General features: G+C 31.2%; 1 protein-coding gene across 2 annotated transcripts in view; it reads left to right on the top strand.

Moving 5' to 3' along the window:
- Positions 1 to 17239, top strand: part of LOC137930995 (uncharacterized) — a 78668-nt gene extending 61429 nt beyond the window's left edge. For both annotated transcript variants that reach the window (XM_068774377.1, XM_068774378.1), the window contains one exon: positions 15149 to 17239. In XM_068774377.1, the coding sequence (XP_068630478.1) occupies positions 15211 to 15666 (456 nt within the window). In that variant the 5' untranslated portion in view covers positions 15149 to 15210 and the 3' untranslated portion in view covers positions 15667 to 17239. The remainder of the gene's footprint in view (positions 1 to 15148) is intronic.

The following is a 17239-nucleotide window of genomic DNA, read 5'->3' on the forward strand; positions in this document are numbered from 1 at the left end:
CGATGACATTCATTCTTCTGCAGATTTCCTTATATCTGATTCCTTCCAATTTCTGATTTCTTGACCAATTACATAACAGTAAAAAATAGTAAGTAATAAAACAGTGTGCGAATTAAAATGTATGATACATCGTAAAGCACAGTGTCATAGTAGGTTGATATACTAACGCTATAAACTTTCTTCATACCACTTTGAAGCTAGGAAAGCCTAAAAACCAGTGCTGCTACAACCTTATGTCTCTATTATAGTCTAAATATAGGGGCTATTATTATTAGAGTAATATGCTTTAATTTTTATTGAGATCTGCAATAATCTATATAAGTAACAAGCGAATTTATTAATATTTATTATTTATTATGAATGAATCTTAAAATTAAAAACTACACAGACTTATTTGTTATAAGTGCTTTAAAGGTGTGAATGTATAGCTCATTTGACAGCAAAAAGCTTGAAATTTATTAGACTTATTTCCATTCAACCTACATAAAGCTGTCGTTTTTGCTCATAGGTGACCTCTACAAGGCACAGGCCTTCCCTATAAATATCTCTAAAGGGATATTCCGTAATCGCCATGCTTGGCAGGCGAGTCATCGATCGCAGTGTTGTATTGTGGCACACAGAGAACGCACACACATCTTCTGAAAACTTGTTTGTAAGCAGTGGCAATCCTATATAATAATACAGTGTTATATTATGCCAGATTGTATCCCGGGAATTGAACCAGCGACCTACGATTGCTGAACCTATACAAAGTGATCATTGTGCAATATGTTACATCAATTTTTTGTCGTATTTCAAAACTGGCCAATAACTTCTAGCAGTACAAAGTTTGTAGGGACAGATAATATAGCATAATTAATTTTAAATCATAGCTATCTGAATTTTGAAAATGTTTTTTCTGCTACATTATTATTTCTGAAAGCATTGATTTTAAGATAGGGTGTGCGAAATATTAATTGACAGCAAATGAGCTATACATTAAACGCTTTAATGCATATAACCAATCACACTGTATAAAGTGTATATAAAATAAAGTAACACTAACAAAATTAGCATTTGCGTATATTTTATCATTCAGCTTGTACCTAGTGTTAAACCAGGAAGTTTATTATTAACAGATTCGTACCCAAATACTTTAAAATGCCGCCAACAGAGAACCTAATACAGCGGATAAGGATCTCACGACCCGCAACCAAACCTTGGACGGTCGGTTGCGTAACCACAATTGAATGAGCCGAGTTAAGTAACGCATTATTATCCAACTGGAGTCTTTCGTGGGAAGCATTACGGCTCTTTTTAATAATGCGCGCGCAAACACAATTTCCAGAAGCCATCGCTATAGGCTGACAGCACGCGAACGACAATTTAAAAAAAAAAACAATTTGTTGCACACAGATGAACTAAAAAGTATTTACTAATATATACATATATAAAATTCATTCCTATTTTTTGCCTGAGAACGTTTAGAATCGTTATAAGTTTCCTATGATTCTGTAGAAAATTGTCTTGAACCAAAAATTAAAGATCCAGCGTAGGAACTGGAAAATATAGAATGATTGGTTATGGATGTAAAAACTTTAAAGGGATTGATGAAAATAAATAATCTTTTACAACTATTTCTAATCGTTCTCTATGTAGGGATTACTATAATATATGATAAATTATTTTTTTTCTAATGGAATAATCAGGCCAATGGCTTTTGGCAAATCAAAATCTGCTGGGAATAGGTATTTAATTTCTCTATTATTTGATAACAAAATTATATTTGTTTATTTCTCATTTAATTTATAATTAAAGACGTATATATTTTACTATAATATTATAATGCTTCAGATAACGGCTTGAATTAATTTTAATTACAATAATATTTAATATACAAAACAAAAGATTATTAAGTTATATTAAGACTTCAAAAATTAATCTCCTTTTTTGGTAACATATACGTAACCTTTTAACCTAGTATTGTTTTGCAGTCTTCTATGTACAATTACTATACCACGATTTATAAAATAAACTTTCTGCGTTTAAAAAAGAATAAATTAATTAATTTAACCTTAATTACAATAGAAATATGTAAATATTTCACTGCAAGACCATAATTGCCACATCTCTTAAAGCAAAAACTAACTTGTTTTTAAAAACTAACTAAGCAATTAACACGTTTAAACATAATGTTTTCACAGCGAATCACATGTACACAAAGAAATAATACTTTAAAACTTGGTGTCTTAAACGCGCGTATAAAACAGGTTATTAAAAACACTTCGAAACTAGTTTTGAAAACAAAACGATAAGAGATAAGCCGGTACGACCAAGGTCATTGACTGAATGGATCCTAATTAAAAAAAACTGCCATATGACGTCACATCTATCGTTTTGATACACAAAGATTATTTGTCTGTGTTTAGGATTAAATTTTAATCTTTGCTTATTCGCACTAAAGACAGGTTGAGAAATAAAAAAAGAACTAATTCCAATACTTTCTATATAGAATATATGTTAGCTAAATGGCTTAAGACCAATTTACGACAGATTCTCAGTAGGCGGTATAAATTGTGTCAATTTATACAAAGTGATTGATTATATGTATAAAAGGTTTAAAGGGGTGAATATATGATTCAATTACTGTCAATAAAACTATGTCATAGCATAGATAATATAATAAGAAAAGGCGATTTTAAGATACTAATTATAATTTTAAAATTAATTACTATATATTATCTGTCCCCGCAGACATTGCCCTGTCGGAAATTATTCGCCTTCTGTCTCTCTTTTTGCCTATTTCAATTAAAAAAATAAATTAATTTAACATAATTCTTTTAATTTTATACAAAATTGAAATAAGTATAATAATAACTTTTACTAAATTTATCTAATGATTTCATTTGTAACGTACCGACAACAACTTTATTAGGAGCTATACTGACCTCGGCATCAACAGCGATGCTTACCTCGGCCTCGATACAATTTCATTACATTTGAAATAAACTGACCTAAGGGTTTCTTATACTGCGATTAAACTGATATTAATAGTAAAGTCACTAATTACGTTTTAATTCTCTAACGTATCAATTTGTTACCTAATATAATACTAGAAATCAAGACTTGTTATTGACACTTGGTTTAACTACACTATTATAATTATCTACAGCTGGTAGTCCATACAAATAAAATAAATAAATATGGAATATAGAGCTCAATGTTATACTTTTGGATCCATTTAACAAATATACTTGAAAAAAACTATTCTAAAAGCGTCTTATAGTTTGAAAGTTAGGTTAGTTTTTTTTAATCGTCTCCAAATTTGAATTATTTTTAAGGTTATAAAGATATGGCTTTAATGTTTCTAGTACGTGTTGCCGTAACAATAATCAAAAAAATAATTAAAGTAGCAATAATACATATATTTTTATACCACATTATTAAGTTCGGAAAATAATCAAAATTTATATTCTCAGAATATAACGCCATATTGTAGACTACCTTATACGAGTTATAAACATATTACTGTACCCTTTCTAATAACTTTTGACATCGCTGTACTTACGAAAGATTAAACAAAACAAAGTAAGTAAATTTGGCCTTATATAATTATAGTCGTTGTTTAAAAATGCCTAAATACATTTTCTTTATAACATTCATGTTTTCGTAAATTTTTATAAATGTAAAGTTAAGTATTATATCTTAAAAAGAAACAAGTTAAACCTAGTTCTATTCTTTGTCATAAACAGTTTTAAATTTTAATTTCTACTCAAAAAATGACTATGGAAAAATAAGTATGTGTCTTTTCATTTAAATGGAAACACGTGGATAATAAAATAATAAAATTAATGTAAATGTAACAAAATTTGCCCTCATTTCACTTTTAATTACATTCAAAGAACAAAAGTAGGAAATGAATGGACTGGGTCCATACGCAATATCCTGTACTGCGTACGTCAGGTACTGTCACGTTGACAGATGGAACGAGCTGACAACAAAAAAGGTGCGTAAATAAAGTAAACCGTGACAATATACACATGGTGTGACATTGTTTTATTGATTTTTTTAACAAATGTTGCAAACTATACTGTCTAACTATATCTGTTAGGAACATATAACAAATGTTTATCTTTTGATTGGTATCTCTTTTAACAGAATCCAGCGTTCGAAAATATCATTCTAGGCTTTCAATTGTTCGTAATTAATAATCTAGACGTAAAACATGGTGAAATATGCTTCTCGCCAAAACTTTAAAGTATTAACTAAATATAATATCGTTTTAGTCTTTAAAATTTTTGGGCTGAATAATCCAGACGTAAAACCTCGTTAAATATGCAGTTCTGCTTTTTTTTTATAGAAGCACAGTTTTAAAACAAAAAAATATTGTGTCATTTTAACCAGGCAATATTTTAAATAGTACTAAAATTTTTACAGCGAACTGTAAAAATATATTTTACGTACATTACAGTTTTATAGTGACTAATAAGACTTTATATATGTTACTACGCAATAAATATAATCTATGGTCAATAAAGAAATAAAAACGAAGAGCATAAAGAAATAAAACGACGTGTGCACGCTCGCTGGCCAATCGGGGCACGACGCCAACGCGTCGCTTCAAAACTCATTACGCGTTGCTTTACTGCAAATTACTATTATCTGTGTAATCCGACCACATGCTTAATTATCTAGCTTTATTAATCTACAAACGAAATAAATATTTGTACAGATGATAAATAGTTACGGATGCTGCAACTTAGCGGTGATGATAAGTGAGATCTTTTATCTTACAAAAATTGCGATGAAGTTCGCTAACTAACTCATTTTGTTGTCGGCGACAAAGGTGCAGACTACATATTGTTTCGTGATGTAATAAACACCGAGAAAGTCTTGTTACCTCGGAAATATTATTTATAATATTGCTATAAAATTTAAAACTATTGGTATTTTATTATTCTTTGCTGTCGGCTCGCTGTGCTGCCAAACGTACGAGCCGAGATGGACTATAAGCAAAATTTCAAACCGGTTTTATCGCTAATTAGGTTGTGCCGCGATTTTATAGTACGCGTCCTTAAGGTGATAGACGGGCGAATAGGGTCACCGAGCCACTAGTACGCATGAACGTCTGTCAACCCAGTTAAATTACCAGTTACGGCCATTACAAACGCCTTTTAGTAACTTTTTGAATAATCAATAGTAGTAATCAATGATGTACCGAATGAAGTAAATGAAGTAACGAATGATTCGAAATTAATCAATATTCAGACATCGACAGCATTTTGCAACAAAGGAACAATTTCATGCCTACTTATAAAAGTATTAAATTGTGTTATAAAAGTGATACATTGTTTGTTTCACATCAAAGTAGCGTGAAGTCTGCCCGTGTTGTCAAGGGTGTTTTGATCGCGACAATAAAAGAGATTGTCTGTGACAATAAGCGGAACAGTTACTCACACACTTGAGCAAACAGCTTCGATATTAACATTTATTTGTCAGTAAAAATCCGAAGGTTATTATTGGCCAAGTTTACAAGACGTGAAACACAAAGACTTGTTTCTTTTTTATACGAACTTTAATGGAAATATTTTTCACTTTATGATTCAGAAACAATCTCATTTGTTCAGAAACGAATTGTCGGTGTTTTAAATATACGGGAAAATTTATATCATTACTGTTTTCCATTCGCATATTGAATTTCATAAACGCCTCCTCAAACCCCTTACGGGTGGAATTTCGTAAAAATCCATTCTCAACTCGCCTCTATTCGGTGAAAAAAATATCCCTACTAAATTTTGAGTCTCTACACCTTGTAGCTCTAGAGATATCGCGATAAGTCAATACATAAGTAGAAATCTCTCGTATATTTGTAAATTTGTATTACACTTTTACACAGATCACTAACTTTTAAAAATATGAACATTTTGAATTAACTCATAAATGCTATATACTAATATAGTGTACAGAACACAGGTATACGTTAACATTTTAATACTTGTGACAAAATATCAAAGCGAACAATAAGAATATAACATATTGAAAAATAAAAACATATTGAATTTTAATTAATCGCTGGGAACTAATTTATCCAGTTTCTATAAGGTAATTAGTTATAGATGTAAAAGATTTAAAGAGGTATATTTATTTTCATTATTTCCTGTCAAATATTACACTGTTTCCATGTCACTAGTATACCTTAAAGTCAATGGTTTTAGAGATAATAAATAATTGATTATTTAATTATTGTTTAATATTTGTCTATGCAGACTGTACTGCCAGAAATAATTAACCTGTAATATTCCAAAAGAAACAATAAATTAATCTGACATATTTCATAGTCATCACTTTACACGGAGTGATTGTAAATATGTAAATATATAATAAAAGCTTTTTGCTGACAAATGCATTCACCCGTTTAAGGGTTCTGTACTATAACCAATCACCACGTATGTATAATTGTTTGCGAAATTTAATTTAATTAAAAAAATTAAACCAGTAAATTAAGAATACGTATGTTTACAGACAAGTTTAATCCGTGGAGTTAAACATTAAAATGGGTCGTATTCAAATCTTTGTTCCCATTGCTGGCGTATTACGTCCGTTCGTAGCAATTACCTCTGCAAACAATCGACACCAATCTCCCGCCAATTTGAGCACGCGATCGTTAAACGAAAACAAAAGCAATTAAGAGATGCAAATTGTTTCAACCGATTTGTTGTTTTCATTCGTGGAGCGTAACAGAACAATCTCCTGCTCCACTTACCTGGGGACTATAATAATCCTTGCAAAATTGTGTCAGAAAAATACGGGCGTCATCTTTGAAAAATGATGTAATTATTATATATTTTACTGAATTTATTTGCACTTCTTTTATGGTATATAAACAGATCATATATATAACCTTATATTAATTAATACTGCCTTTTAATAACGGGGTGATTGATTATAGATGTCAAAGCTTTAAAAGGGGGAACGTATAGCTATAAAGCTTTTTCACTTTTTACTATCGATCTATTTAAAACAACCACTTTGAAATATGTTACATTTTTTTATATTGGAATACGACAGCAACTTTTAGCAGTTTAAAGTGTGGAGGGCCAGACAATAATGATTTTTTTTTCTTTCGACATATCATTACGATATTTATTATTTCTGAGACTTGATTTTTGGATAGGGTGTACCATTTATTAATTGACAGTAAAAGAACTACACATTCACCCCTTTAAAGCACATATCCATACTTACATTTCATTACATTATCTTGCATAAGTTCGTCAATTTTAACAAACATCCAAATTACTCTTGTATTTCAGTGTAACATTTAATGCACCATCAGCAACGTGACGCCATTGTAGCAAGATGGCGGCTGATCTCGCGTGTCATGTGAAGTGCAGTGACCCCTGGTCAATGTTAATGTCAGTTTCAAATCGAGGCAAATAACGACTTGTTTTATTACTTCCAAGTTGAACTTATGTCGCAACATTGGCTTTTATTGTACAGTAACGCGCTATTAAACTATTTCGTAATAAAAAAAGCGCTGAACGAAATTATGTGAACGCGCGTAGACAATAATAAAATTTTATTTGTAAACCATTACATTTTTAGAGGCAATGCAATAGCAATTAAAACTTCAACATACACACAACCCTAACACAATTCTTGATAATAGACGCTTAACAATTAATTCTAAATAATGGTTTATTGATGCAATGTCAAACTTACAATACTCTTCAACGCCAATAAATTTCCTATCAAAATGAGAACGTAATGTAATGGTTTACAAATAAAATTTTATTATTGTCTTCGCGCGTTCCCATAATTTCGTTCAGCGCTTTTTTTATTACGAAATAGTTTAATAGCGCGTTACTGTACAATAAAAGCCAGTGTAAAATAAAAATATATATATATATATATATTAATTTATTTATTTATTTATATATGTATATTACAATGCACTAATCAAAAATTAAATTTGTTTTCACCTGGCCCAAGTTAGTTTTTAAATGTGACAGCCCTGATGTAATAGTTTCCCAAGTCACAGGCTCTGTCTAACTTGGGAACATCTGGGAACTTTTGTATTTGTTCCATATTTATACTTTAACGGTAACATGGTCTTACCATATGAACATAATACAATAACCAGGAAAAACAAAGAAAATACTGAGCTATTTCAATACAAAATAACCTCAATTGTAGTAAAATGCATCGTACAGTTTAATTAATACACATGAAGTATCCCGTTACTGCTTCTTCGTTTCTTAAAGTTTTTCTGTTTAAGAAGATACGATGAAGAAACTATGATAGTAAAACATAGCATTTCACAAAATTGCTTTTTCAGTTACGGATAAAATTAATCTAGATGGCCTGCAAAATAGTAGGTAAAAAGGTTGTGTATATATGTTTTAAATAGTTTAAAGAATTTAAAATTTTTCTGTCAAAGTATGCGAGAACCCTTTTCATTTAAACTTTGCATTAATAAAATAACTGAATAATCTACAGCTTCGTAATTAAAATTTAATTTGAAACGAGTAGAATTGAATTTGTATTAATATTTTAAATATTTTTTTTTGTTTCTAACATATTTTGATCACCATGATGAAATCTTGACTAAATGTATTAAGCAGCTAAAAGTCAACGCTCGTTATCCTATGTTTCACACATTTTTGTTAAAATAAAACTATAATTCAAATTCAAATTCAAATTTAAAACATCACTCAGTTATAAATCGTCAACTATATTAACATTATAAGTAGTAAGCGACCACCGGCACGGAATGCTGAGAAAAGCCGCCCAAAAACTCAACTGTTGCTCCTTTTAAAAGATATTTAACAATGTTTGATGTATAAATTATTGTATTAACCATGTAAATGGGACAATAAATCAAGTTTCTCACATTTTGAACCACTAAAAATTTCTATATGGAATAATAGGAATTTTTAAACAACTCACTTTAAATTTTAGATTTTAAACTAAGAAAATTAAGATCTAAAATATTTTGTGAACCTTTATAATAAATGCTTATTATCAAAAAAACACCTTTAAATCAGATTACCGGTGATAAATTCAAAAACAAATATTTTTCTATTACCCATTACTTTTTTATTACATTAATTTGAAATTTACGTTAGCTAAAGTTGAAATGTATTTACGGCTTGCGTCCAGAATACTAACTTATTACGTGGGCATCGGTGAGGCGAGTTTCGTAAATAAATGAAAAAGGTTACATACAGGCGCTTAAGCGAGCAATATTTCACGGCGCGGTAATCGGCGCTAGAGCGTGGCGGCAAGACCTCCAGGGGCAAGACCTTGATATTCACATATACCGTTTCAATATCTTTCGCTTGAAAGTATCCGCTTGCAGTCCTAATTTATTATTTACATATGGTTTTTTTCCGCAAGCAATAAAACATTGTTTTTGATTTTAAGTATTGTATTAAATTTAAGATACTTGTAAGGATATTTTCATCATTATTTCAGCTGTAAGACACGAGAACAAAGTACTTCCTCAGAGGTTTCCATTAGGACCGACTACAGATAATACAACCTGCATCCATGCCTTCCAACAAGTCTAACAAGGCCGTCTGTCCACCTTGGGTGTATATACTATGCTGCGCTCGCCGGTCTGTGATCTCCACTCCTGAACCCGGAGAACCTGGAGCTCGACCCCAACGGCAATCTGTTCTGTGCACGGTACAGCTTGGTTACCTTTGTTAAAAAGAGATGTATCACCATATATGAGAAACTAAACATCACTTCTTTAAATAATGTAAATTATTTTATTCAAAGCCATTAATTTACTTTGATAACAATAGTTTGACATAGGTCATTGTGGTTCCTTCTATTGCACTAAAACAACCTCATACTTATCTGTATTTTTGAAAACCTTGACAGCTTGATGTTCCTATTAAAATTCAAATAATCTTTATTCAACATAGGACAGATTACATCATTCGTCAAGATGAGTCGGTCTCTTGTTCGAATATCAAATGGCTCAAAGAAAAATCAAAATAAACTCTATATCGGTACTATTTTTTTAAATATAAAATAACATTTTTAATAAACTTTTAAATACCCTGAGACGATCACATGATTCCTAACGTGTGCTTTCGTATATGAAATAATTCACAGTGTAATAACTAACCAAGCACACACGTTCTTTGACTTTTTTTAATCTAGCAATTGTAGCTTTGTGAACATCTACTGGTATTCCAATACAAATATTTACTAACTCTATGAATTCATGTCTTAGTTATATGGAACATACAAACCGCCACGATGTATCGATAATTAATTGTGTTCTCTCATTTTTTTGTATTAGAACATAATGCAGGGGCGGCCAACCTGCGAGCCACATGCGGTTCTCTGAAGAATTATTTGTGGCTTTTAGTAAGGATTATTTATGTCATTATATTTAAAAAAAAATTGTCGTGAAATCAAGCACTGGTCAGTAATAATTAACTTAAAGAATTACTGAAAAGTGCTGTCATCAATTATTCCATAAATTTTAAGTAATTATCATTAAAGTTAAACCACCTGTTATATATTTTCAATAAATATAATTTCTGTACTTTTTTAATATATTTTTTTTGCATACGTTATATATCTAAAACGTGTTTAATTACACCTCGTGGTTTTTTTTAAAATGACCCATACTATCAATGACCTTGGTCACCCCTGATATAATGTAATTAGACTTTTCTGAGTTTGTTTTATTGCTGTATATTGCAATTGCATACCGTTTGTGGACACAGTCGTGAATAGAGTCGTACAATTCATTTAAACTCGAGCATCTAATACAATTGGCGAAGAAAGTTAAGAAAGTGTCGTACACAATTCGCGAACGATTTAAACTTTTAGAATGTTCACTTTCATCAAATGTTCTTTTTGTTAAAAAAAAGCATATTCACGCCAATTTCGCTCTTAATCCGATGTGGTTGCGTTTGCAATGCAATGCAGATGGATTTTAAAGCGTTCCGTGAGGTGTATTGTGCGAGAAACTACCGAAAAGGCACTAAGAGCACCGCATTGTTCGCGGGTGAGAGGCGGAGAGTGCAGTGAAGCGCACTTTGTTAATATTTCGAGTACAATGCAATAACACGGTGTTAAGTACCATGCACGTACTACGCATTATGTATTAAACCATGTACTCTTAAAGAACTGTCTGTATTAAATAAAACTAGAAAGGATGTGAATATTTTCGCAAAACCGATGTTATTTAAAAGACAAAATCGATATTTCGATTCAAAGATATTGCAAGATTACAATTTGATTTATTATTTGTCTCCCTGTATAATGTTTAGAATGATACTTCTTTTCCCACGCCCTTTCTTCCTCTTAAGGGATTCCTTCTATTTCTACGTCTTAACTCTGAATGTAGACACGTCCTTTTCGTTTAAATAATACATCATCACATTTTAGGAAAATAGTGTCTCAACGTAAATCAAAAAACAAAATCAAATCACCTAATACATGTCCCTTGTCAAATATCATAGTAAATTAGAAAGCCGTGTGTATGTTCACCAGTGAGACCGGAATTGTAAAGTAAATGCAAATCTATAAATTAACAAAATAAAATTTTAAAAATATGTATAAGGTATCCAGATGGAAACAGAAATAAAGAGAGCCGTAGCCGAAAGAAAGGAACCGACATAGATCAGTGGAATGGCAAATTAATATGGAAGTGGGTGGCCACACAGCGCGTAGAATTAATGGCGGCTGGAGACTTAAGGTTGGAAAGTGGAGACCGCGGATCGATCAGCACAGCTTCTTATCGATCCTATTGGAAATCTATGGAGAGACCTATGTGCAGCAATTAATATCCTGCTATTGAAATGATGATAATGATCCTCACTTATAGGTCAGAAAGCACACATAAGTTGAAAAATATGTTAATACTATATATAAAGCAAATTTTCTGTTGTTCACGGCGACATAAATATAAATGAATGTAAGTAAGAAAACATGGAACATATTTGCACTCAAGTACGTCGGGGAAGTACCGCTGTTACGGTCATGGTTCCCGGCGTTCGTTCTTATCAGAGTGTAATATTTTTTCTGCATCGTAGCGAAGTCGAGAAAAGTTTGCGTAGCTCTTTATTTACAATGTTTATTTTACATGAACGTTACTGTCTAAACAGTAGACTTGTCGAAATAATATTATCCAATTCTTGAATTAATTATTTATTTAGACTACCTTTTTTTACGCAGTGTCTCTGTTGGTATTTACAAATTCTACGGATTTTAGAGAGCAGATCGCTGTAGCCGCATAGCCTAAAACGGAAGTTAGGTACTCTTGACACGGACTACTTCTATTATTTTATTACGAGTTTGAGCGAATTATAAAAATAAGCGTCTATCGCATTTTAATTCGCTTCTCTTTTATTAAATCCACTAAGAGATCGGTTTTCAATATAAAAGCACAAGCGGCATCCATCTTTCTTTTCCTTTAACCTTAATAATGAATTTCCGAAATTTATCGTAAGTATATATTCATATTAACATACGCATTTGAATTTTTCTGTACGTACATTATTGCCTTTGTCTAATTTATATATTTTTTAGCGCTTACCCTTGCACAGAGCACGTTTTATCAAACCGTTGATAGATAATATGTTTTTTTTTTCGCTGAAGCAATGTTACCATTTAACTACAAAGACATTTTGCGAATGAGACACGTTTTTAATATTTGTTACGTGCTATTCAACTTTAAATACGTCTACAAGATTTAAATTTGTTACTTTTTTATTTCGAAACTGAATTCGTTTTAAACGATTGTAAAAACGTGTAACTATAATTTGGTTACAATACATTAGTATGTCTTACAAATACGTTAATTACTCAAAGCGTTATTAGTTAAAAAGTTACTCCAAAAATATGGTCTTACACCGCTGAATAAAAGCCTCCCCGTAGATTTTCACTAAAACCGGTTGGAAGTGGCCTGCATCTAGCGTCTTTTGACGACCTTAGATCATCTGTGCACTACGTAGATGAACATCATAATTTTTTTTATAAATAATTTTATTTATAACAACGCTATACAAAATACGATATCCTAAGTGGAGAACGCTTTGGCGAAATTAACTTATTCAGTAAATACTAATAATTTTAAAAGTAGTTCATTTATTTGTGATATTTTATGTCTATTCATCTACAAGTGTGTGGTGATATCAAAAATTTTCAATCGCAAAATCTACCAGAGCTCCGTATTTGTGTAACACCTTCAGAACTAACTCGTTATATCTGACGTTTTAAATAATTTCACGTCTTTTAAACTAAAAGGTTGTTGTTATTTTTTGTTATTTTCTTGTTGGCACAATTAGGTGTTGTGATGGTACGTGTAGATGTCTTCTAGTAGTGAAATATTTATATCCGATATAGAACAATGGTGTAAATTAATATAAACAGTATAATATCTATAGTATATATATAATATCTATATATATAATTCAAAAGAAAGGTTATCAATATAGCCCGGCAAATTTGCAAGTTAAAGTGGCAGAAGACAGCAGACATAGTGCTGATAACAGATGGCCGCTGAGGATTTAAAATTCTGGATTGAATCCCACGGACCAACTAACGCGGCGTAGGACGTTCACTTAGAACATAGACAGATGACGGGTCCGAACGCAGATGATGTGTAGTTTAATTTCGACTTAAAATCGCCTCGTAGAGCTGAACTTCGATTTTGTAGGTTGCTATTGCCTGTTTAATATTGCTACCACCTTCGAAAGTATTGGCGTTAGGTGGCGAAAAAAACTCTAGTAACGATTCTATCTATAATAATTAAGGTCTGTCGTCTCCTGTAGTTTACGAACCGATCGCGACGAGGATGCTTGCATTTGGTTGCAAATTATTTCATATTGCGCTTCACTTATCATCACGTCGTCGTTTAGAACTTTCTTTTTCTCTTTCTTATTTGTGCGCTTTTTAAAATTATATGAATGCTAGCTTTATTTATAACGATTATCCACTCTGTTACTTCTGACTCAGTAGAATTATAAAATCCGAAGATTAAAGAGTTTGTAATAAAAAAATACGCTTAATATGTTTAAGTTAACTATGTTTTAAAACAACCAATTATTTAAAGTAAAATAAATTACTTGTCACTATTATAAATATGGTAATTGGTTAAGGTTGTGTGAAGTCGCTAAATGGAGGCAGCGCAAGAGCGGTCATCATGGCGACTTTTGGGGAAAGCCGCAACCTTGCACTCGGCATCCGTCGGCTGAAAATAATAAGTAGAATTAGTTACTAGTTTCAATGTGTAAATAAGTTAATGTAAAGCTAAAAAAGTTATAATACTTTTATACCTATTCCCTATCAAGCTTATATAATAAATATAATGATCACCCTGAAACATGTTACTACAACAATTTTGTTTTCTTTTGTAATGCAACTGATTTAACTTCTAGCACTTCAAAAGCAGAGACAGATAATCAACAACTAATTAATTTTGATATGTAGTAATTCGAATTTTGAAAATGTATTTGTTACTGTATTATCATTACATTATTTAGTTTTTTTTTTAAACCATTTGATTTTTGATATTGTGATGTTCATCCCTAAAAAAATTTTACATCTATAACCAAATAGCTTTTAAATATATACTCTGTACAATAGTTTAATCATTATTCACAACAAAGTATACAAATAAATTAATTAATATTCCACCGAACGGCGCATGGTAATTAACGGCAAGCCTTTTTCATATTACAATTTTGACATATTGCGAAATATCACGGATATTTTAAAGCTGTAATTTTTGGGCGCGCGGGCTCAAAACGGGCAACGCTACGTGCGCGCGGGTGATATTTGTTTTACTAGTTAATTAAAAAAAAAATTAATGCACAACGTTAATTACTTTCATGTAATTATTTTCGCTTTACCGACATTTGCACAACGATATTTAATACACCATAAATATAATTGTTTGTATTCTCTTTCAAACATGTTTTTTTAATCATAAATTAAAATTATACAGCTTTCATGTAAAGGGAATTTCAATAAATTTCACATGAATGAGATACTTCCAAGTATATTCATTTTATCAACTGCTATTTATGGCATATTTCATTAAATGTAAGATTTTCTGATAAAATGTCTGTTAAATATGTTTTAAACACGGATAAACTGTTGTAAATTGTCAATAATTTTATTATTTCAATTCCAGATGTCAGTATGAAGTGCCTGTGATAGCCTGATCAGTACGTGAGCGGCGGCTTGATCTCCACAATGACGTCGGAGAGGGCCATCCCTCACCTTCGAGACATCTTCAGCCTTAACCAGCAATACGAAGGCAAGCAGTTCGACGACGAAGACAAGACCAAGAAGACAGCTCGCAAGAAAAAAGACGACTATCGTACCTACGCGAATGGTGACGTCAAAACGTTAGAAAGGCACCTCAGTATGAAGAAGACTATACGGAAAAAGATCATGCGCGACCTCCAGCAGGCGTTCGTTGAAGATCCTAACGAGTTTAAGGTCGAAAACACGAGCCCGGAGAAGCTGAAAGCGGAGCTCAGCGCTGAAGCCGTCAAAATCGAGAAGAACGTTCGTAAGAACGACCCGACGTTCCTGGACATGCTCAGAGGCGAGACCAGGAGCGAGGAAGCCAGGGAAGAACAACCGCCCGCCGAGAAGACCAGTTTCTGGCGGCGTCTCACTATGAAGAATAAGAATAAGAGATAATTCGTAAAAGTTAGCCGCGTTCCTCTTGCTTCGTTTAGGTATTCTCTAAGAGATCGAAAATCTTTAGGGAATTATTATGCGGCCCGGCAGCTAAAGGATCTCGATTTATTAAACTCGATTTTCAATCCCTTAGATAATCAATGGCAGCTCGAATTTAAATGTTTAATAAAAACTGAACCATTTTATAATAATAATATTCAAATTGAAAGTCATATCGCGTATGTTATATACATTTTTCTCGGTGACTGATTTGTAAACTGCACTGCCTCTAAACGACTGAATCGTTTTTGTATTACACTTTTATAATATTTCTAATGTAAAAAAAAACTATACAAAATAGAACATTTTTTACTTATACGAGTCTTTTTGTATACAATATCTGGCAGCACTCGTCAACTAATTATAAAAACGAGATTTAACAATTTAGAAATAGTTAATTTTTAAGAAATAAGAGACATGAAACACGTTAACTTAAAATTTATTCTCTACAGCTTTTCAATGCTTAATTAGAAATTAACTCTTTCCGCCTTTTCGGAGAAAATATCTTATTTAAAAAACGATCTTTCTTTTGAATACTGTAACATTATTTTTTGTAAATTCAAATAAATGTTTTTAATAAATTTTAATGAAATATACTACCCAAACCTGATTACTTCTCCGTAAATATGATTATTAATTTATAATTCTCTGTGAACTAAAAATTGTTATAATTTTAATTTTTAAGTATAATTTTTGTTTTTTTGAATCATTAACTAGTTTAAATGCAGCTGTTTAAATAAAAAAATCATAATAATATTGAAAAATTATTTATTATGTTCTTTATCGTTAGAATTTTATTTTGGGTTGACTGATAGAGAATGCCCTAAAGGTGTTAAAGTCCGCCTTTACACAAATTCTAAAAACAGTAAATAACCCCCTAAATAGTTTTTTCAATTAATTAAACTAAAAAAGGCTCCGAAATTATTTCGTAAAATGAGAATTTTTGTTACTTTTGAAGAATCATATGATGTTAATAGTAGTTATGAACCATTTTTAAGAAATTTCTAAATTATCTCTGTTTATTTAAATGAATATGTTTCGTTTGTCAACAATTACACTAACCAATACAATTTAATACAACAGAAGTTTAAATTCTCAATGGAAAACATGAGCATAATTCACACAGATAAACTACGTCTAAAAATTAATAAAAAGAATGTATTATTTTTACATTCCATAACATTATTAAATGATTGTGTTACTTCTGTATCAAACCTCTGAAATGTACTTAAATAATAAAATCTAGTTATACGCATAATATTATTATATCATCTTATGAGTAGCTTTCAAGTTGAAACGAAGCAAGAGGTCTATCTCGGCCCGTGTTGCTTAATATTATTGAATAAAAAATAAAAAATCTCGTTTATATGTGATGTAACCGTAAGTCGAATAATGTAGAGTAAGAATGCATAAAATACTTAGTTTAAGCGAAACCTATGTGGTCCCTAAATGTCTAGCTTAAGGTAGGCTCGTGGCAATTTCTTGTTGTGACATTTTTATTATAATTATCTTATATAAAGTGATTTTACACATT

The sequence above is a fragment of the Battus philenor genome, unplaced genomic scaffold (assembly GCF_028537555.1).
Source record: "Battus philenor isolate CCGP_79_NKW_IND1 unplaced genomic scaffold, ilBatPhil1.0.hap1 SCAF_7, whole genome shotgun sequence".
In the NCBI taxonomy this organism is placed as follows: Eukaryota; Metazoa; Arthropoda; class Insecta; order Lepidoptera; family Papilionidae; genus Battus; species Battus philenor.